The 23867-nt window shown below is 46.0% G+C and overlaps 1 protein-coding gene across 27 annotated transcripts in view; it reads right to left on the reverse strand.

Annotated features, from left to right (window-relative positions):
- The window catches only part of ABLIM1 (actin binding LIM protein 1), a 219402-nt gene that overhangs the window by 74012 nt on the left and 121523 nt on the right, over positions 1-23867 (reverse strand). For all 27 annotated transcript variants that reach the window (XR_006741726.1, XR_006741724.1, XR_006741725.1 and 24 more), the window contains 3 exons: positions 21518-21701; positions 19219-19328; positions 1114-1240 (listed from right to left, as the gene is read on the reverse strand). Coding sequence is in view for 24 of the 27 variants with exons in the window: in XM_036439148.2 (XP_036295041.1) it covers positions 1114-1240; positions 19219-19328; positions 21518-21701 (421 nt within the window). In the remaining 3 variants the exon portion in view is untranslated. The remainder of the gene's footprint in view (positions 1-1113; positions 1241-19218; positions 19329-21517; positions 21702-23867) is intronic.

The raw sequence follows: 23867 nt of genomic DNA on the forward strand, positions 1-23867 counted from the left end.
GGCCCTCGAGGGCCTCAGGCTCACTGGTTGAGCCCTGGCATCATTCTCGGCCCCCACTGGCCACATGGGCTCAGGTGTGGTCTCAGCGCTCCCCGCTCTGACCTGCCTCCTGACCCCGCTGCTCGTGCTCACACACAGCCTCCGCCTCCAGGAGGCCCTCGGGGCCCGGGCTTTCTCGTCCTCAGCGCACAGTGGAGGTGGCACTGCATGGCCTGTGGCAGAGTTCAAAGGCATTGCTGTGGACGGCCCGTGGCCCATGACTTCGCAGCCCTCGGTGTGCATTTAAGAGCTGAGCGTCTTCCTCTTCTCACTTCAGCTCTGAGTCCCCTCTGGGGGTTCCCACGGGCCAGCCCAGACCTACAGGGGTAGGTTTTCAGAAGTGGGGGCACAGACTACTTTTTGTTTGTTTTGCTATATTCTTAAGTTAAATTCACTTGATGTTTTTGAATAGCTGATATACTCGACCAGTTGGAAGACATTTTCTAAAGCATAAAAAAGTATATAAGGGAAATTTCCCCTTTCTGCCACTGTCTTCCCCAACCCCAAGCCCCATCTTCCTTCCTTAACGCAAAAGGTGACCACTGTAGCTGTAACTAGTTTCTCGGGCTGCATAAAAACCAAACCAACAGAAACCCGGGTTCATCTGCTGTAGCCGTTAGCCACACCAGCCTGACTGCACAAACCAGTTCCCTGAGGAGCTATTGTGTGCATTGGTCCTAATGGGCTTAGTGCCTGTGTGGCTTTTGGGGGGAAGGTGGGGCGTCTACAAATACATTCAAGACCTGGAAGGAGCACAAAGGTTTGTTAGTGCCAAATTAGGGGGGGTGGGGGGGGAGGGGGAGTGTCCTAGTGAAGGTAAATGACTGAATGCTCATTGGTCACAACATATACATGAGCTTCTTTCATTGCTAAATCAGGCAATGCTCGACATCTCAGTACATTTATAGAAGGCAAACTATGGCAAATGCAGAGGAGTAAAATTCCTTGCTCCAGTTTTACAGCCAAAAGTCCCTGAGGATTGTGGGGTGTGAGTGTCTGTCATTATGGCCTGTGGGTCAGGGTGGGGACTCTGGAACAGGAGTGAGAGGGCCCCCCAGGCCCAGCCTCACTTACTTGCTGATGTACTCGCCGGTGAGGACCTTCCCGCAGGCCTTGCATTTAAAGCAGCCCAAGTGCCACTGCTTTTCCAGCGCCAGCAGCGCCTGCCCGTTCTTGATGTCCCTTCCGCAGCCGGCGCAGTCTGGAAGGAAGAGCAGTCAGATGTTACCCTGTGCAGCCAGAGGTGCTACCCGCCAGCACCTGGGCCAGCTCTGAGCCCGTGTGTCCCCAGCACACACTCAATAAATATTTGCTCAAGCACCGGTTCGCTCTGTGCTCGCCCTGCACAGTCTGTCTCACAGGCCCTCATGCAATGTGGACGCTCCATGAAGCACAGAGGATCCGGGGATGGAAGTCCTCCATCCTGTGTTTCCTCTGAGCTCCTGCTGGCCCATTGACGACTGAACTGCAGGGTCCAGGCTGTGACTCGGCCTTTAGTCACTGAGGGTGTGTGGGAACCGCAGAGCCCCTCGGCTGGGTGCCCGCCTGGCACCATCACGTGGTCCCCAGAATGCCGCTCGGAAGTCTCACTTCTGTAAACAGGACTCTGCTGCCTTGTCAGCCTAAACCAGACCCTCCGTGCTCTGTCATCATCAATTAAACGGCTCTTAATTCCTCAGCTTTCAATTCTCCTGGGCAGACTCCATGAAGCAGATTACGGAGAGTTTCTTCATGGTGAAGAGCGTGGGCCCCAGAATGAGCCGGTTCTGCGCCCAGCTCCATGCCTGTTGGCTAGTTCCCTGATCCGGGTTGGTTCTCCGCTTTCTTTTTAAAAAATATGTTTTTATTGATTTCGGAGTGGGAGAGGGATAGGAAAATCAGTGAAGGGAGAGAATCATTGATCAGCTGCCTTCTGCATGCCCACCCTGGAGATCGAGCCTACATCTGGGAATCTGCCCTGACCGGGTATCGAACCGTGACCTCCTGGTTCATAGGCTGACGCCTAACCACTGAGCAACACCAGTCGGGCTCTTAGGCTTTCTAAGCCTCAGTTTGCTCTGGCGGAAGCTGGGAGTAGTTAGTGCTTTGCTCCAGCCTCCGAGGAGGAGTCCTCCGGTGATGGATTCAGCACGGTGGTAGGCATGCAGGAAGTGGCTCTCTAAACATTTGCTATTAGTATAATTTCCATGATTATTCTGGTTATTAAATCATCTTCAGAGAAGTTGAGCCTTTAAAAGAACCCAGAAGAATGTAAATTGGTGCATTCTTTTTAGAAGCAACTTAAACATCTCCAGATATTTAAAAGCACTGTGCCCAGGAAGGGACAGGAAGCGCTGTGGGCAGGCTGGCCAAGATGCTCCCACAAGCGCAGGGACAGCACCCGCAACAAAGCAATGTCCAGGCCAGGCTGCGGGTTAACAAATGGTTAAACACCCCCCTCTCGCGACCACATCCTCAGTGGCTGCTCATGTACTGAGGACACTCCTAACCACCTCAATGCTCTCCTCCCAGGAAAAGATGCCAAGTCACTGACCTGCTCCTGCTTTGTGTCTTCCTCCCTCCTCCCTCCATTCCTCTCTTCCTCCCTCCATCCCTCCCTCTCTTTCCCCCCTCCCCCCCCTCCCCTCCTTTTTTTTTTTTCTTTTTTTTTTTTTTTTTTAAGCAAAATAAGTTAATTTATTAATAAACTTAACAAAATTTTTTTTTCTTTTTCTACAGGTGTGTAGAATTTCTAGTGATCTCTGGTCAGTGGGTAACAATGTGCCTTTAAACCCAGCAATTTCATGTCTAAGATTTCGTTTTACAAGTAAATTTGCAAAAGTGTATATATGTGTTCCCTGAAGAATACATAGGCATTCCCCAAAGTATTTTTGTAATAACAAAACTGAAAATAGCCTAAATGCTCAATGGATAGAGCGTTGGCTTGGGGACTGAAAGGTCCCGGGTTTGATTCTGGTCAAGGGCATGTACCTTGGTTGCGGGCATATCCCCAGTGGGGGGTGTGCAAGAGGCAGCTGGTCGATGATAACTCTCTCTCTCATCGATGTTTCTAGCTCTCTATCTCTCTCCCTTCCTCTCTGTACAAAATCAATAAAATATATTATAAAAAAAAGAAAATAGCCTAAATGGACATTAATGAGGGACCAGGAAATTCATTTTAATACAGTCAATAATGGAATACTGTTTGCTGTAAAGAAAAATGAGGTAGATTTGTTGTGGGCATGGAAAGATGTCCAAAACTGAATAGATAAACGAAGCAAGCTGTAGAACAGTATGCACAGCATTAGCTCATTAATAGAAAAATAGTTTTTAAAAAAGTATGTGTATATTTGCACACATGCTTGTATATGAACAGAACACTTCTTTAAAAAAATACACATAAGAAATCTTAAGACACTTCCCTCAGTGGTGGAGGACTTTATTTTTTATGTCACAACCTCTATGTTTTTTAATTTTTTGCCATGAGAATGTAAAAAAAAAAAGAGAGTAAGTAAATATTTCTAAAATTAAAAACATATCTGCTATATGTTTAAATATTTCATATTAGAATCTCTTTACATATAGCTTATTATAAATTGTATCATATGGACACAAAGCATTACATATTTTTTATTTTTATTTATTTATTTACTATTTTTTTATTAAATTATTATCTTTACACATTTTTTTAAAAGCTGGGGTTTTTATTATCCCAGCATCTCACCAAAAAAATCTTATAAAGGAAATCTCACATTTAGTGGTTTATTATAAAGATAAAAACAGAAGACTATAATGTGTACTCATAAATACTGTTTTTAAAAGTTAGGAACATAGTATGTACCTCAGAAGAACTGGTAGTTTTTTAATGTAAGTTGAATCAAATTTTCCATGATTCTGGTTAGATCATTCCCACTAGGTGGCAGTAAAGATTTAAAATAATAAGGAAGGCTCTATTTTTAAGTAGAAAAGAAACTTTAGAGATGGCTTTTCTATTCTACAGCTGAGGACAGTGGGGCTGAGAGTTTACCTACAGAGCTGTTCGAGGTCTCCCCTGCACAGAGCTGAGGGCTAGGCGATGGAAGATGCGGATGGTAAGAACATGGGCTGTGGAATTAGGGAGATTTGGACGCCAACCTGGTCAGTAGGTAATGATGTGCCTGGGGAAACTACTGTCTCTGAACTCTCACTTCTTCTTCAGCTGGGAAATGCTGACCTACTTCCTAGATTGCTCTGAAGGGAGAGACCCTGCCTGGTAAAGTGCTTTGTGTCACGCTCAGAAAGCTTGGCACAGGTTGGGCATTCTATGTGGTTCCCCTTTTCATAATAGGGGCAGACCTGGGGCTAAAAGCTAGGTTTCTTTTATATATATATAATTAATTTTTTACAGAGAGGAAGGAAGAGGGATAGAGAATCAGAAACATCGATCAGAGAGAAACATCAATCAGCTGCCTCCTGCATACCCCCCACTGGGGATGTGCCCGCAACCAAGGTACATGCCCTTGACTGGAATCGAACCTGGGACCCTTCAGTCTGCAGGCCGACGCTCTATCCACTGAGCCAAATTGGACAGGGCAAAAGCCAGGTTTCTTGACTCTAAGTCTTGCTGCCCTTACAAGCACACTAACACCCAGATGTCTCAAAGCTCTGAGCCCACCTGAGAGCAACAACAACCTCCCTGAGCATCCTGCACTGAGGGCTGCCGGTGAACCAGCACTGTGTGAGGGCTGTGTGCCATGTACACATCACAGTCCTCTAGTCCCAGTGCCTGGCAGTCTGGAAGCTTCCGGCTCACAGGGGCTGGGCTGTGCTCTCAGATCCTCCTCGCCCTGCAGAGTCCCACGGAGGGCAGGCGTTCTGTGGCTGATTTTCAGAATGGCTTACAGAGAAGTAGTCACTGGATGCTGAATGCCTACAGCCAGGCAGCTGGGAAGAAGGCCGGGCTGGAAGAAGAGGCTGAGATGAGCCTCTGCACCCAAAACCTTAGACAGAAATCAAGCAAATCAGCCAAGACCACCTCCTACGAAGGAGAATCTGGCCATCCCGGCTGATGCTAAGGATTCTGGGTTCCTCAGGTGCTGCCCGTGCATGTCTCTCTGGACCAAATCAGCCATCTTCTCCACGTAAGCCTGATGTCATGGGGGGAGGGGGAGGAGATGCAGGGGCAAGATTCATGCTGGACTGTTCACCCCTCCGCGCGTTCCAACCAGGCTTCTTTGTAAGAACAACACGTCCTGCTCTCTATCCGCATGCTTTTCAGCTGTTGAGAAAATTGTTTCCACATCACTGAAGCAGCTGCCGATAAATATAGAAAGCCGGTGATTGGCGCGGGAATGGTGGCTCACGCCAGGAATAGGTGAGTATGGGGCAGCGTCAGGGAAACCAAACCCTCTAGCCACTCGCCGGTAGGTATCCTCGAATCATCACCACCAGATGTGAGCAAAGAGAAACCCAGCCGCAGCCTTAGACACACAGTCACTGTCAGCCCTTCATTCTCGACACCAGGAGCCAAGAGGAGAGCTGCTCGCGGCCAAGTTAAACCAGCATCCGAGCCCGCACCTGGCTCTGTGTTCCTATTGTTTTGTTCAAAAGTGATAAATTGATCATAGGGATCCTGCCAGTCTCCTGGCTCCTTTAACATCGCTTTTGTTTGTTTGTTTGGTTTTACATAGGGCCGTGGACACCTGGGCTGCAAAGGTATTTATCTGTTTATTTATTTATTTTTTAAAATATGTTTTATTGACTTTTTTATAGAGAGGAAAAGAGAGGGATAGAGAGTTAGAAACATCGATGAGAGAGAACCATCCATCAGCTGCCTCTTGCACACCCCCCACCGGGGATGTGCCCGCAACCAAGGTACATGCCCTTGACCGGAATCGAACCTGAGACCCTTCAGTCCGCAGGTCGATGCTCTATCCACTGAGCCAAACTGGCTTTGGCTGCAAAGATATTTAAATTGAAGGGCATGACAACCAATCTCAGGCTGGAAGCTGCCATCAGCTGGGCAGCACTTACGCCTGAATAAATACCTGTGTCCTGTCGGCCTCCTAGACTTTCCCTTTGGGGCAGAGTGAGGCCCAGAGGGGCGTCTGGTTCTATGCAGCTGCCCTCTGTGGAGAAGGAGGACACGGAGCTCTAGAAAAGGGGATGGCGTGGTTACCGTGGTTACCTACTCATCCCACCTGCCCGGGCCCCAGTGCTGCTGTCACACCTAGTAGTTCCGAACTGAAGGTGGAAACCGCCCTGCGGAGGAAAAGCCTCATCCCTCTTCTGGATCAAAGCTACCAGGACATGGGAGACTTTTCCTAGTGTTCTGGAATGTGGGGCTACGGACGTAGAGCCGGAGATGGATGGTGATACATAGTCCATCTGCCAAAGTAGGGTGCTAGGCAACCCTGCCAGATGGACCAGAACAGCAGAATCTACCTGCTGCTCTCAAAGAGGAATAGAGGAGAGTGCACAGGGAGCCGTCCACACTGCGGGAATGAGGTGCTCCCTCCCCGCTGCTGTGAAGGGATCAGAGGACCCAGAGAGCAGAGGAGGCGGGCCTTCTGCTTCCTACCAAGATGTCTACTAAGTGGGACGCTCAGACCCCAGGGCTGCTGTGGGATCTCAGAGGAGCGTGGTGTTAGGTTTCTGGGATGAAAGGACTGGGGGGTCCTGGAGTTGGAAGCCTTCTGAACAGCAAGCCTTCTGGAGCCTGTGGAATCTGGGAAATCTGCAAGGCAGGAAGCCAGCTGGAGCGCCCCCTGCTGGCAGGCTAAGGATAAGCAGTGTCCTATTAACTGCACAGCGGGCAGCTCCTGCTCTCAGGTCACGTGAACCCAGGCCACTGCAGCTCACCAGGCTGCTCTGGGTGAAACCTCCAATCACCTCCCCGGCCAGTGCCTCGTCCACTGCTGATGAGCAAGAACTGCCGTGATGGAACCTGAACATGAGGTTCCCTTGGGGGGTAAAAACTAAGCAGAGAATTACTGTGAAACCCTTGGCAATCATAAAGGAACCGGAGAGGGACTTTCCTCGTTCCGTTGGTGCTGGCTGAGACACTGAGATGTTTAAGAATGTCCACAGGGATTTTGAGCAGGTCAAATTATTTCCTTCCTTTCCCGTAAAACTTAGATCAAGAATAAATCATATAATCAAGCTTCAGTATTGAAATGGTTGCCCAGGTAAGTTCCAGAAAATGCAAGCATTCCCTGAAATCTTTTTTGGGGGAGGGCTAAAAAAAAAAAAAAAAAAAAAAAAAGAAAGTCTATTTGTCACCGACAAAGATGAGCACCTGAGTTCCTAGCCATACACGTGAATGAAAAATAAATAGAAACGCAATCACTTAGAGCTAGGTTGGTATTAATAGAAAATGGAATAAGGCTTTGGAGACCCCATAAAAAATTCAAGGGCTATTCTCTTAATAGACTGTTAACTAGAGGCGCTTTATGCCTGGCCAGGACTCATTCTGGGGAGCTTTGAGGAAAGCAGAAAACAAGTGTAAATTCCACAGCTTGGCTAGCTTGAGGCCCTGAATTTAATGACCTCATATCTTGTCATTCCACAGTTCCTGCAGGGCATGGCTTTCTCCTTATCTTGTGTGATAAAATGGTGACGCTAGAGAAAGCTGCTTTGTCCAAAAGCAAGAGCAAGAAGGGACACAGAGAAGCATGACCTGGCCGTGGGTCAAACTCTGCCGGGTTAACAAGCTGCCTTCAACACGTGTCACCCTCAGACACGTGGATTCTTTCACGGCAACCACTGCTCAGAGGCACAATGGCTGCCCACTTTCTACGGGACAGGTCTTCCTGGTTGGCTGCGTTTCTCCATTGCTTACTGGGGTCTGGATGTCTGTTGCCACCTGCCCTCACGCTTGAACTGACTGCATGCACCTATGTGACCAGCCTGGCCTGGCGAGCTACATTGACTAATGAGTTTGCCGACCACTGGACTAGACTAAATGTTACCGGGTAGTTGGAAGCTGTAAGGATTAAGCAATTGTGGCATATTGTGTGCAAAGAGGTAAATGGTAGTATAGGACAGTGGTCGGCAAACTCATAAGTCAAGAGCGGCAAACCTCAGCTCACGGAGCTGCGGTTTGCCGACCACTTTTGTAGGCCCTTCAGTTTGAAACCCATGGATTAAAAAAAACATCCTTATGTTTTTATAAAAGTGGGCTTAGAGTTTTACCATCTTTAAAGTCTAAAGAGTCTGGGTTTTTATTTTTATTTATTTTTTAAATATATGTTTTATTAATTTTTTACAGAGAGGAGGAGAGAGGGAATCATCGATCAGCTGCCTCTTCCACACCCACCCACAGGGGATGTGTCCACAAACAAGGTACATGACCTTGACTGGAATCAAACCTGGGAACTTTCAGTCCGCAGGTCGATGCTCTATCCACTGAGCCAAACCGGTTTCGGCATGGGGATCTGGGTTTTTAAAAGCTTTTCCTTGACCAAAAGGACCACATCAGATAGTAGTGATAAGAACAGGGATTATTGTTGAAAGTTGTTTTCTTTCTTCATCCGGGCCCTTCAATATTGGCAGGTTCCAAACTAGACATGTAGGAGTTGACAGTGACTGGCCAGTGCATTTTTAGTTTAAAAAAAAAAAAAAAATATATATATATATATATATATATATATATATATATATATATATATATATATAAATTTTTTTTTTAAGAGAGAGAGAGGAAGGGAGAGGAGTGATAGATAGAAAGATCATTGATCAGCTGCCTCCTGTACACCCCCTATTGGGGATTGAGCCCACAGCCTGGGCATGTGCCCTGACCGGCAACAGAATTGGTGACCTCTTGGTTCCTGCATTGATGCTCAACCACTGAGCCACACTGGCCAGGCAAGGCCACAGTCCATTTGGAAAAAAAAAACTAAACCAAGTCACTGTCATTGAAATAAGTCCATAGATTTCTTTCTTTCTTTTTTTTTTTTTTGGCATGTCATGGATGGCCAATATCTAGGTGTGAGGTCACCATAAGAAAGGATAGGGGAAAAAAGAAAAGAAAAAGAAAAGATATGTAGAGGGCAAAAGGAATGTGAAACTGCTAATGTGTTAGGCTAAGCACTTTTCAAGAGTTCGCTTTTAAAAGTCCTTTTTTTTAAACTTCTGAAATTCTATGCTGCTATTAGCCAAAAAAGCAGTATGACATCACAAGATATATTTTGAGAAAGGGGGGAGAGGGGCAGAACTTTTCACACAGATGCAATGTATTGGCCACTCTCTGGCAAAGGGGTCTCCATGGTATAAAGGATCTTTATCACAAACTCACTGGGAATGGGCCAGAATTATAGTACAAGGTGTATGTGCTGCCGGGTCTGTAACCTTGAACCAGATTTTCCACATCACCCTGGCCCCGCTGAGGTCAGCTGCTCCCTTTGCTGTCCTGACGGTCACGATGGAAGCACTGTGGCCAGAGCAGCCCTGACCTGCTATTTTAAGGAAGGTTCTCTTGTCTTTGGGAGACAAATGCTGCACAACAAACCAGCTTTCAGGGGCCACGGCAGCAACAGGTGATCAGCCCTCACCCGGACAGACGAAGGCGCCGGCCGCAGTCACTGCCCGAGTCCTCTCTGATGCTGCATGTGACCAAAAAGTCCTATCTTTCTTCCTTAAAAATTTTTTGAAAAATACTGTATTAATTTCAGAAAGGAAGAGAGCGAGAGCGAAACACCAATGATCAGAGAGAATTATTGATTGGCCACTTATTGCATGAGATCCTGAAACCCAGGCTTGTGCCCCAGACAGGAATCGAACCCAGGACCCTTCAGTTCACAAGCCAATGATCTATCCACTGAACCAAGCCAGCTAGGGCTTTTCCCTCCATTAAAGAGTATATAGACTTGTAGAATTTCAGTTAAGTGGACATCACATATACTTATAGAATTTCAGTTACTTTGCACATCATTTTATAAATATAGGCCATTTATGCATTTGAGATTTCCAATTCTGATATCTAAACCAGCACTCCCAGAATTCTGTTCGGAGTACTAGGGATTCTCAAGGTCAAGGCGTTCTCTTCTTTAACCAGATTGGAGTGTTTTTCTCCCATATTCACATCTAGGATCTGAGCGGGAGATGGAAAGGAGCCAGACTATTTGCCTTTCCTCTCTTGATTGATTATGAAGTTATTAAGCAGGATCCCCACGGCTAGTGCTGCTAGGCATGGGGGTGAGCATCAAAGCAATTGCCTTGGTACCAACCCAAAAGCATTAGAATTGAGAGCCTGAGAAGCTCATCTAATTAGCTGTGGAGGATGGCTGTCTGCCCACAAACAGGCCTCAGCACTCAGGGCTGAACGCAGCCACTGATTTCCGATGGGCCGATGGGAGCCTGCTTGGAGCAGGGTGAGTGATATGGGTGCCTGATACATAATAAGAGTGTCACACATTGGGACTATACATTCATGGAGCAGAACATATACTTTAAAAAGGATGCTGAAGCTGAAACCGGTTTGGCTCAGTGGATAGAGCGTCCGCCTATGGACTGAAAGGTCCCAGGTTCGATTCTGGTCAAGGGCATGTACCTTGGTTGCGGGCACATCCCCAGTAGAAGGTGTGCAGGAGGCAGCTGATCGATTATTCTCTCTCATCGATGTTTCTAGCTTTCTATTCCTCTCTCTTCCTCTCTGTAAAAAATCAATAAAATATATTTAAAAAATAAAAGAAAAGAAAATAAAAATAAAAAGGATGCTGAAAACTTCAATAACTGCTTAACGATAGTATCTACTGCCTTGCAAACGAATCTCTTAAACAGCCTCTCTTGCATTTCCTGACCAACAAGTAAAAAGAGTAACGTGCTTATATTTCCTCAGGATGCAATGGAGAATCTTTGATGGGAAATAAAAATATTAGCATAAGACATTAATACTATTTTGTCATCTGCTCTAATTTTCAGGTTTAAAGTCCTATCAAAGAAACTCTGTGTGAGTGTCTGTGTGTGTTCGCCCACATGTTTTCAGACTAAAAGAAGAGGCTAATGTAAGGGATAAACATTATCTTAATAAGTACACTCACAACTTCAAAATTCTATTTTTCTTAAATATATTAGCTATTGATTTCAGAGAGGAAGAGAGAGGGAGAGGTAGAAGCATCAATGATGAGAGAGAATCATTGATCAACTGCCTCCTGCACGCCCCACACTGGTGATCAAGCCCACAACCCAGGCATATGCCCTGACTGGGAATCGAACCATGACCTCCTGGTTCATAGGTTGATGCTCAACCACGGAGTCACACCGGGTCAACTAACAATTTCAAAAGCGCAGCTGGAGGGCAGGCCCAGAGCATCACTGCTTTTTGGGCTCGTCCCCTGCACTGTCCGTGTGTTTTGTCCATTGTGGCTGCTCAGCATCATTTCTGATGATGCACACATCACGGGGCTTTGTCCTGAGGTTAAAAGTAGGATTCTCTTTTGACTACAGAAGCCACCAGTACAGCAAGAGGAAGGTGGGAAGCTATGAAAACAGAGCCAAGCTTCCCTCAGTCGTGGGATGCTCTCAGCAGAGGCCCTGGTCTGAGGCAGCCTCACAGACAGCGATCTGCAGCCTGCGCGGGTGAGAAGTTCCAGCCGAACCTTCAGTGGGCAGGGCCTTCTTGCCACGGGGCCAATGGCCACTCATCAGCACATGGCTGGACCAATGCCTCTCTGTGGGCCTGAGCATCTCTCCTTTCTGCTTACAATGTCATCCGGACGTGCCTCGCAAGCAAGCATTGTTTGAGCCCTGAACTACCCCTCAAAAGGGCAGGAAGACAGAACTAATGTGTCCTAAGCTCAGAGCCTGAGCCCGGAGCACTTCTGATGCGTTTCTGGACAGGGTTGGGACATTTGGCGCCAGGTTTCCACCAATAGGCTGTGCTCCAGTGGCCTTCTACTCAGTTTGTGGCCAGGAGCCAAAGAGGAGGAGTGGGAGGACGACAGAGCAGACACGGGAGGAAGAAATTCAGGTGCCCCCGATGAAGGCTGCCACCTGCGGCCACCTGGGGCATTCAGTGGTGCCCATGCCATAACCCTCCACCCTGCAAGCCCCGGGGAACACAAGCCTGAGAGCTCGCAGGGAGTTCAGGAAATTGGCAGCCACTGCTTTCAAGATTTGGGATAGTCCTTCGCAAACCCTTCTTAGAGCTGGACCAAGACCCCAAAACATAGACTCCAACAAACCCTTTGTGCAAGCATGTTCACTGAAGCACGATTCACAACAGCCCAATGGGAGACAGGAGCTAAGTGCCCATTAACAGATGAATAGGTAAAGAAATTGTGGTCTATCCACACAATGAAATATCACTCAGCCATAAAAATGAATGGAGTACTGATAAACGCCTCAACCTGGATGAACCCTGAGAACATTGTGATAAGGAGAAGATGCCAGAAACAAAAGGCCACCTATGCACAATTACATTCAAGACATATCCAGAATAGGTAACGCAGAGGCAGAAAGCAGGTTGGCAGGTGCCCAGGCTGGGAAAAGAGGAATGGGGTGGGGGTGGGGGGCGATAAATGCTTAGTGGTTCTGGGCTTTCTTTTGGGGGGATGAAAATGTCTTAGATCTAGACAGAGATGGTGGTTGTATAACATTGTGAATGTACTAAAATGTTCACTTTCAAGTGGTGAATTTTGTTATGTGAACTTTACCTCAATTAAAACCAATTAAGGAAAGAGGGGGAGGAGGGTATAGGGGAAGTAAGTGGTGATAGATGGAGACTTGATTTGGGTGGAGAACACACGATATGGAGTAGAGATGATGTGCTATGGAATTGTGCAACATGAAACCTGTATATTGTTAACCAGTGTCACCCTAAGAAATTCAATAAAATGGGAAAAAAATCGTGACCGTAAGAAGGTCTATCTTGCACTGAATTCCCTAATTTTCTTGTAAACTTTAACCGGGTGAAGAGTTTCACAATTAATCTTTAACTGGCTATGGTCACCCCGTGGGCATGGGCTCTTGCCAGAGAGGAAATCATGCTTGAATCCTATGTCAGTTTTTTGGATTTAGCAGTCATTAGCAAACATCAGCTCCTTTGCTCTATTCCAAAGACAGGAAGAAGAAAAGAAGGGCAGAGTGTCAGTTTCGGTACTTATACCACGTGACCAGCCACTTCATACATATTCGGCTGAAGGTCATAGCAAGGGCAAACAGCCACGAAAATTCAGTCTGTAATGAATGAGTCTTTTATTTTATAACATTGTTATTTTTTAAAGCACGCTGTTTTGGTTTTAAATAGGTCATACATACACACGGTTTAAAAATTTCTTTTGTACAGTAAAAAATAATTTCCTTTCCTTCCTATCTCCAAACCGCTCCCTTCCTCCCTGCTGAAAACAAATGCTAATAGAAATTTCTCAGTATCTTCCTGGGACAATCTATAGGAATATACAACTACTAGAGGCCTGGTGCACAAATTCCTGACAATTGGGGCTCATTGGGCCTTCTCAACCAGTCCCCAATCAGGGCCAATCAGAGCTGGCAGGGCCGGGGGAGGGACCACAGGAGATTGGCCGGCTGTGGGAGGCTGGCTGTGGGAGTGCACTGACCACCAGGGGGCAGCTCCTGCATTGAGCATCTGCCCCCTGGTGATCAGTGTACATCATAGCGGCTGGTTAACCAGTAGTTTGGTTGACCAGTCTTAACAGTCGATTAGGCTTTTATATATATAGAAATGTATATACAGCAGTTCTTTGAATAGCTACATCTTTACTGCCACTGAAAAATTAAAAATACTCTGTTCCAATCATTAACATTCTAGTTTTACTGGTAAGTGTTTAGAAGGTGTGGGTCTCAATACGTAAGGGGCCTATCTGGTGAAACAATAGCAAATAACAAAATGCCATGAACTTTCCATCCGCTGAGAACACTTCTGAGATCATCCACGTGCTGTGTCAATCTGGGATCTTTATGTCTGACTCATAGCTAATATAGATTTCAATCTGAAATACCTGAATATAAATGTTCCTTTTTGCAACATACCTTGTCTATTTGCAGTAAGCCTCTGCCTATTATGTAAACCCCACTCTTACCCAGTACAGCCATATTGGAACTGCCATGCCAGGGGCTGGCACCCTAAGTGCCCAGAGAGGTGAGGCCTCCCTTTAATCTCATGCTCAGAGGTGGGGAAATATATTCCCTGATACTGCAACTTTAAAAACAAACAAACACGTGATTCTGTCACCAATACATTTATCTGCAGTAATAACCACTTTCCCTTTTATGATACAGGAGAAAAAGCTTACAAAAAAAGATGAGAGTCTGGCCAGTGTGGCTCAGTGGTTGAACAATGACCCATGAACCAAGAGGTCACTGGCTCAATTCCCAGTCAGGGCACATGCCCGGGTTGTGGGCTCGATACCCAGCAGGAGGCTTGCAGGAGGCAGCCAACTGATGACGTTTCTCTTTCATCAGTGTTTCTATGTCTCTATCCCTCTCCCTCTCTGAAAAACAAAAACAAAAGCAAAAACAAACAAAAACACCAAAAAACCCCCAAACAATAAAAACATGTTTTTTTAAAAACATGCACATGATTCTATCTAAACTAACTTAAATTCAGACCACGTGGGACATTTGTCCTGATACCTGTAAAAGTTCCAATGGCAATCAGAATAATGACAGTGCTGTACAGAACGGGGAGAGAGAGGAGGATGGGGTTGGATGTATTCGTGCATGGGTGTTCCCCATGCCAATCCACCCAACCCACATGATATCAGACACTAGTCTGACACCCTTTGAAGTGGAAAGGGTGATTGTAGACAGCAGCCCACTCATGCTCATGTGCCCTAAATAGACAGGAGCAGCGTAGGAAATGACAACCCAAGCCCCATTCCCCACGCCCTAGGTGGTCACACACAGACTCCCCTGCACCCATCTCCTTAACCCCCAGGAATCTAGACCCTTAGAGGCAAATTCATGGAGAAAGGAGTTGAGTAAGCTTTAGAGAAGAGTGTGTATGCTTCTGTAGAATAGAATGTCTCCAGGGCATACATTTTATCTCTAAAATATGGATCAGCTAGACATAGGCAATTGATTTTGTTATTGATAGTAAAAGCAATCTAATTAATGCTCTTCACAACCCTTTGAGATAACTTACTATCATCTCCGTGTTATAAAATGGTTATTGCTTATTGAATTCAAATTGCATTAGACTGGATGCAGCAAGTTTTAATTAATTCAGGGGCAATAATCCATAATTGAAGTTGTTTGTCTCTATGAATAACTTCCTGCTGGTTTCCATTCACCCAGTCTTGCTAGAGCAGGAGGCAGCGGTGCAGGTAAAGAGCGCACAGCCCTGCAGGAAGGACACGTGGGTCATTTGCAGACAAGTCAGGTCACCGCTCCGAGGCTCCGCAACCCCCAGCTTTGAAAACCAGAGAGCGCCATCTACATGGTCCAATCAATATCAAGGATGGTAATGGCCTCTGGTGCCAGACGGCTGGGGTTGGTGTCCCGGCCCCACCACTTAATGTCCGTGTGATCTTGTGCACATCATTTAACCTCTGTGACCCTTTGTCTCTTCGTCTGTGCAAAGGGGATAGTTTTCATAGAGTGGTGATGAGGATTAAATGAAGATTTGTAGACCAGTTACACAGTGCCTGATACAGAGTGAGTGCTATGTGCATGTTTGATAAGGAAAATAAAACAGAAAGGTTAGAAGAGCAGGAGAAACTGAAAGTGCACCTTCACCCAGGAAACTCCAGCTGAGACGATTTTGGGTAAACGATGGCTTCTGTCGGCCACGCTTCACTTCCTCTCTCCCTCTCACGCTGTCTTCACCCGCTACTCGGTGACTACAGGAAACCAGCCCCGGTATGTGAAATAAAATTGTAGTTCAGAAGAGCAAACTCATTTTTCAAAGAACATTTCAGAGGAAAAAGAGGACCTTGGCACTCTGATACATTTCATCGATTCTGTGATTATCAAGAGAGAGGTTCATTTTTGCTTCTATATAGGAAGCTTTGACAATTTAAAAATGAAAAGAAAAAAAGGACTCAAAGGGACCTCAGGATGGTTTTAAAGTACAAGACAATTCTTCAAGAATCCTATATAATAAAAGGCTAATATGCAAATTAGCCCCTTTGGAGTTCATTCTACTGCTTGCTATGACATGTGCTGACCACCAGGGAGCAGCATGGAACAGAGGCAGCCAGGAGGAAGAAGACCCCAATCAGCCCTGATCGCAGGCCAGGCCTAGGGACCCTCCCCGTGCACGGATTTCATGCACTGGGCCTCTAGTTACAAATAACAACCAGCGTTTTCTAATCACGTCCCAGTAAATTTCAGAAACTTGATGAAAACTCCCTTGAGCTAGTATCCGCATGCCTGCCTTGTCTGCGTATTGTGCATGTGTGTAACCATATATAAAGAGCTCTCTTTTTGGCAGACAGCCATGACCACATGCCTCAGAAATGCTACTTGAGTACTTACCTAAATAGACAAGGACTTGTTGAAAAATAACAATGAACCGATCAAAACAGTTTCATAGAATTGAGATTTCATCTATGTGCAAGCAAGAGAAAAAATACGATTTGTTCTAACAATTTGCACATAAGCAACAATTATTATATCTGCCATTAGAGATGTGATGAATTTGAGGAGGGTACATTCTTACACTTAAAATTTTTCTTCCTTAAAAAAAAAAGATATATATATATATATATATATCAGAGAGGAAGGGAGAGGGAGAGCTAGAAACATCAGTGATGAGAGAGAATCATTGATTGGCTACCTACTGCATGCCTCACACAGAGAATCAAGCCTGCAACCTGGGCATGTGCTTTGACCAGGAATCCATTTGTGAGCATCAACCACTGAGCCACACCAGGTGGGCTTTATTTCTTTTTTTAATGTAAATAACATGTATATAATATAAAAATAGAAAAAGGGATAAAGCAAAAACAACAACAACAGCAACACTTTAATAAACATTGGAATAACCATTTTGGTAGAACTGTGACTAGGACACAGGATCCCGAATTGCATGGATGGAGAAGACTAGAAACCTTTAAAAACATCCCACTTTTGTCTCTCAATCCAAACCATGAGGAATGTCAGATGAAACAAGAGAGAGAGCTCCAGACCAGGACCCCAAAGACCTTTTCTAGTCTGACCTTTTTTTTCTTTTTAAAAAAAATATATTTTATTGACAGAGAGGAAGGGAGAGGGATAGAGAGTTAGAAACATCGATGAGAGAGAAACATTGATCAGCTGCCTCCTGCACACCCCCTACTGGGGATATGTCCGCAACCAAGGTACATGCCCTTGACCAGAATCGAACCTGGGACCCTTCAGTCCACACACTGATGCTCTATCCACTGAGCCAAACCGGTTAGGGCTCTACTCTGACCTTTTAGTGGGCAGTGTGAGTATGCCTGTGGGCCTCAATTTCCCCACCTATCAAGAACAATAGTTGGACTAAAGGACTCTACAGAATGTGAGGACACAGCCTTTCCTATTATAGGCCCATGGACATGACGCTCTTCCTCAGCTTTCATCCTATGCTGGGACTCACAAAATCCTTAAAAAACAAACAAACACCTTTATTGTTGAAAGTCTTACATATATCCCCCTGTCTCCTTCAATCTTGCAGCTGTGGAAGGCAGCTGTGGCAGCCCTTCTACAAATATCCCCACAGAACTTGTTCCCACTTTTTGTAGCTCCCCTCCCACCTCCCACCCCAGGCCTTCACCACCCCATTGTCCGTGTCCATGAGTCAAGCACATATGCACACAAGTTCTTTGAAACCCTTTTTCTTAAAGAGTCTGAAGAATCCTTTCAATGTTGGTGGTAATGTTCTTTCAGAGCAAGCCCTTCCTCACCGGGGGTGACTATGCCCACCCAGGTCACCTTCCCGCTGACCTGCTTGGGATAGAGCAGGTAAGGACAGTGAAGGACTCAGAATCCCACTAGGAGACTAGGCCTGCGCTGCTCTGTAGCCATTGCCCCACCCAGGCTGCTAGTGTCCCTCCGCAGGGCATAGACATCCTCCTGCGAAGGACCCCATTTGCTGAATAAGATGCACTAACACTTATTTTTCTTCTTCCCTCGCAATGGTCAAAAATCCAATTTCTATGCAAATGCCTTGGTCAGAACATTCTTCTTTTTAACAGGCATCAGGACTCTTCCCCGTGGACAGGAAGATTTGGAATCGCTGCTATGAATGGCATAGCATTCCTCCTGAGGAGAAGTAGCTGATCTCATTCTTTTGTGCTGAGACCAGCAAGGCATAAAGGCGTTTTTCCCCCAGGTCTCCCCGGGACTGGCGAAATCCACCGAAACCAAGGCTGACCTCTGGCCCACGTCCTCACGCCCAGGAGAGAGATGGGGGTAGAGCTTCCCTGTTTGGAGCTCAGAGTGCAGAATACATCTCAAACGTTCACTCGTCTACTCAGTGTTATTTACCAGAAGGAATCGTGCAACGGGCCGCTGTTTTTATTTGGGGGGAGGGTGGTTTTCTTTGGATTCTCACAGGCCAGACAAGCCCTCGTCCTAAAGAATGACAGATTCCAGCACCTAACTTGTTCCCACCTTTTGCAGCTCGCTCCTTGGTGTCACGTTTTAAGAGAGCTCTCCCCCTATCGATCCATATCGGTGCAGCCTGTTAGCCTTTCTCTTCCTGCTTTCAGTTTCTTCGCATTAGGTATTTTTGTGTGCCATATGCATTTATTGCCTACCTGCTGCCAACAGAAAGCAAGCTTTTAGAGGATGCTGACTGGGTTCTGTTCACACCTATGTCACCAGTGGGCACAATACACATCACTGGTACCCAGCAAGTTATCCATCATCCAATGGCCAAATGCAGAACCCCTCCAGGTCAATAAAAAATACTTAAGGGTCAGTATCAACCACCTCATTTGCTCTAGGCACAGGAGGTAGCTGTTTAATACACAGAGACATCAATTACACCGCCACCAAATGCTCCCCCACCTCAACCTCTGCGACTCGAGATAGCGTTGCCACTGTGAAGTTTTCTAACTCCCATTCACTGCCAAAAGGCACAATTTAATGCCCAATTCTATGTATGTCTTTTTTGCAACAAAGAAGTCGCTCTTTATTGCATGGGTTGTCATCAAGAGCTTCACGTTTTACAAGTGAAAATGCCTTAGACAGTATGACTCTCGGCCCCAGCTAAGTTTTCACTTAAAAAAAGGCACCCGCCTTAAGCTACCTCTGAGCCACGGGAAACCATGCCAGCCGGGCTGGGACACTTACTGCCGGAGCAGGAGGCTTCCTTAGGGCTGGACGACATCGGCTGGGCACAGAGCTGACAGAGGCAGTCTCTCCCGTTGAACGTGACGCGGTCCCCGGGTGGAAACGGGCGCCTGGAGACAGAAGGACATTGCTCTGCAGGTTATCCCAGTGACTTCACTCCTGTGCCTTCCTCCTTTCTGCCTGCTGCCCTCGGTGCCAGTTCCTCTCTTGAAGAAGTACCAGCCCAAGTGTCTGAAACGCCATCTCCACCAAGCCGGCCAGCTGGCCGCGGCCCAAACAAACAAACAAACAAACATGCCTCAATTTGAGAAGGGAGAGTGTGCATCCAGACAGTAAAGGGAACGAATGAGTCACTAGTTCTGGGTGTGTGTGTGTGTGTGCATGTGTGTGTGTGTTCCAACAAGTCGCTCAGCAGGGCGCACACAGTAAAATTTTCCAAATGGAAAACCCTTCATGAAGAAACATTTCAAATGCCATGAATTCCTAGCCAGGCTTAAGGCCCCTCCCCAGGAGAGTTAGTTGGTCACAAGTCAAGTGTTAACTCTTTCAGCTCCCAAGACTGACTTCTGTGATAAATGCTGCTGAGTTAGACTTCGTGCTGGACATCTGAGTGGGCGATGGGAATGGATCACTGTGCTGCGTGGGACCCAGCCTCTGGTGGAGAAACATGGCAAGGCCATACATACCTGTTTAGGAATTACTATTGGTTTCTTTTCCAAAAGAGAATACCATTTCCGGTGAGGCATTCATCAATAACAGCACAGTTTACAAAAATACTACCTTCTGCATATGTGGTATCCGTTTCTTCTCTAGGTAGATAGAATATTGACAGAATCATTCAGGAATAGCCACAGGACAGCTTCTGTGCCTACTTACTTGCAGTGGTCGGCAAACTCATTAGTCAACAGAGCCAAATATCAACAGGACAACAATTGAAATTTCTTTGGAGAGCTAAATTTTTTAAACTTAAACTTCTTCTAACACTACTTCTCCAAAATAGACTCGCCCAGGCTTAGTGGTATTTTATGGACGAGCCACACTCCAGGGGCCAAAAAGCCGCATGTGGCTCGAGAGCCGCAGTTTGCCGACCACTGCACTAGGCCAATGTGCCCATTATCCTCATCAGCATGGGTTTTCAAATGTGTGAATGTCTTGATTGGAAATGGGAAGCTCACAAGCAAAACAGCCCAGCACACCTGAGTTAGAGCAATTACTTGAGGACAAAGTCAAGTTTTTGGATGTGAATTTTGCTTTCACAAGGGCCATTCCTCCTGACGCCGCCCTTGGGCTGCCTCACAGTGGTATGAACTGTCATATACATTCGGACTTAAGCCCACACCACCTGTGGTCTGGTCCCAGTCACTAAGGAGAGGGTTAAGTGCTCTGCCCCCAAGTTCTAGAAATGCTGAGTTGTGGTCTCCTCTCCTCCCGGGGTGCAGCTCCTTTCCATTGTTCAGAAAAGGACCAGAGAGGTCCAGCGACTAGCCTGGCTGGGTCAGCTGGGGAGGCCAAGGGACGGGCAGGCGCAGGTGGTGCCCACCAACTCAGAACCTCCTTATTATAGGAGTCAGACCCAACTTACATTCTCTAACGTGTAGCACTCCTGGCAAAACAGTAAAAGCACGTTTCCCCACCCACACTTCAGTTTCCCTCTCTCTGACTGATCGTTTTAATCAAGTGAAGTTAAGATTTATGATGTCGATGATAGATGACCTAGAGCAGGGATTGGCAAACTTTTCTCCTAAAATACCAGCTCATAGATATTTCTTTGTACTTGGTGGATCATATGATTTTTGTCACAACTACTCTGTCACTGTAGCTTGAAAGGAGTCATTGACAAATGAGCGTGGCTGTGTCCCAATAAAACTTTATTTACAAAAACAGGTATTGGGTCTAATTTGGAGCATAGTTTGCCCACTCTTGCTCTAGAGAAAATGAGACTACTTTAAACACACACACACACACACACACACACACACACACACACACAAGATTTTCTACTTTTCAAAGTTTTATCTTTTTAATCAGTTATGTCATTTCCTCCCAATGTTCCATTGCTCCAAATCTTTTGAGACCTAGAACTACTTTCAGACTTGGTATCAAGCCTCTCAGTATGAGTCATATTATTTAGCAGGAGACACCATAAATTACTTTATGACAAAGTCTGCTAATATAGTAGAAAGATAAAGGAATCTAAGGACATATCAGAAAACAGAATACTTTAAGACTAAGCATAATTCAAGACTCCAGGGGGCCATCCCAAGCATTCCCAGTGCTCCGCTGGGAAGCCCTCACTCACTTGCAGATGGTACACGCGAAGCAGTTGGGATGGTAGGTCTTGCCCAGGGCAGTCACCACCTCTCCTTCCACGAACTCCCCACAGCCATGGCAGCGTGTCCCATACATCCTCTGGTAGTCCAGCGTGCAGAGATACTCCCCGTTCTTTATGAAGAAGCCACCTTGGGCCAGGTCACAGCCGCACACTGTGGGAAGACAAGTTCACATCCGGTCATTCTGTCCGTCCAGCTGCTGGGGCAGTTGCCCTCTGCATGCCGTTCACTTACTCTATGATCTCAGTGGTTTGGGCTGAGGGGAGGGGACTGTACAAAGAGCTATTTATTGTTGGGCTCTGATCTCTCTCTTGCCTCCCTCCCCTTTAGTTTCCTATCCTTTGGGAGCGATGCAATATCTCAAACCAGTCCACCCCATTGGCCAGGTCTCAATGACTTCTGTGGTATGTCTAAGATCCAGAGATAACCAAACGGTCTTGGATGGAGCGTTACTCTTAGTTCACGGTGTCTCAAATACGAACCAAGCTGTCCCTGGCAATGCCACTTAGAAAAGGTACCTACTGCTTGCCCACACAACTGCTTTGTTTGAGCCAAGACTGTAACTGAGCTGAGTAATAAATTCCCCCTCTATGAAAAGCAGTAGCTGAAATGTCCAATGTCTATTTTTTCACACTCTGGAAATACTTTCTCATAGCTATGGAAAATTCAGATGGTTAATTTTCTCTTTGTGCAGCAAATAGGAAAAGCCAATTATTTGTGTATTATAGAGCGAGAGAGAAAAATGAACAGGCAGAAGAGGAAAAAGAAGGGAACTCGCCCAAGAGAAAACCATCATTCAGGACCTTAATGTATGCAAAAGAGGATGCTTCACTGTGTCTGGATCCTGGTGTCTTCTTTCAGCACTGCAGCTGTGGGTTATGGAGATGGGCAAAGAAGCAGGCCCTGGAATGCCAGGGACTGGGGCCTGGTGTCCATGTTCAGACAAGACCAGAGAAGGCCACGGAAACTTGTCCAAAACCGAAGCCTCAGGCAGCCCCTGAGAGTGAAGGTGTCCACTGCTGAAGGACTGGGAAACTACAGTCAAAGCTGGAAACCTCCAATCTTAACCCTCCAATTCCCAAGGTTGCGTGATGCCTGTATAATCAAGGGCCTTAGGCCAGGAACCCAGGATACTTCTTGGTTATCTCTACAAGCAGCTACTGGGCACTCGGTTGGAGTATGAAGGAGGTGAACTCAATCACTGAATTGCTGCCTACCAGAATTCTTCCAGGGTTCCTCGGACTATGTCCCATGACTCATGAACACACCTAGATGAACTCGTGCTGACTACAGGGACATTCTGACGGAGCTAACGACTCCCCCACCCTTAGTTAGCAGACTTCACTCACAGCAAATGATTAAACATAGGGTGACGTAGAGCCTGCAAGCAAGCTGTCCACTGGGGATTCATCAGCCTTTGTTTAGATCAACACTCCACAGCAATTTACAACCAAGTAACCCAAGATGACAGCCTCAGCCCATCATGCCTAAGAATGACCACCCTATAAATACTCCTGTGATCACATGACCTGGAAAACAGCGCCTTCACCACCTGCTGCCTCCTCTAACCTGCCAGGGTCCCCGCTGTGCTCACACCTGCTTCATCCTTACCACATGGGTCCTGTGGGTTGAGGGAGCACAAATATGGACTAACCTCATCCTGACTGTAAATTCCTTCAACAACAATAAACACAATCTTGTGTGGGGGTGCAGGGGGGAGAGAGAGGGGCGGGAAGGGGGTTATAGACTATCTGAGAGATTTTTCTTCAATATTCTTCTATGTACATATCTTATTTTCCTGCAGGATGAGAAAGCACTTTATGGGCAAACGTCCTCATCTTAGCTTCTTCTGATCCTTCAACCATGGTGTCTAAGGTAACACTGGGAGCCATTTTTGAGATACTAAGTTGAATTGAGCCTCAAACTTTACAGATTCCCCTGGATTCCAACCTTCAGTGACATCATTTGCTCTTCCAAACTTTCTTACTTCTCAAAGTCAAGGGAAGTGAAAAAAAAATGTATTTGAACTACTATTAATTCCCTTTATTCTCTCCAATTGCCCATTTTTTTAAAATTTAGTTTTGGTCGATTTTATATTAACAGCTTAGCAAACACTTTTAACTTTCTAAAACCAAGCAAAACTTTCATATCCAAGAGATCAAGAAATCTCCATGAGTAAGATCAAACTTCAGTAGAGTTTTAGATTTTTAAAACTATTTAGATCTTAAACTTTGGGTGTTCCATTTGCCTTTGCTTTAGTTGAAAATTAACATACGCCCTGGGGGAAAGCATAGATTCCTTTCATTAAAAATTATATAT

Source organism: Pipistrellus kuhlii, unplaced genomic scaffold (genome assembly GCF_014108245.1).
Source record: "Pipistrellus kuhlii isolate mPipKuh1 unplaced genomic scaffold, mPipKuh1.p scaffold_m20_p_15, whole genome shotgun sequence".
NCBI classification, from domain to species: Eukaryota; Metazoa; Chordata; class Mammalia; order Chiroptera; family Vespertilionidae; genus Pipistrellus; species Pipistrellus kuhlii.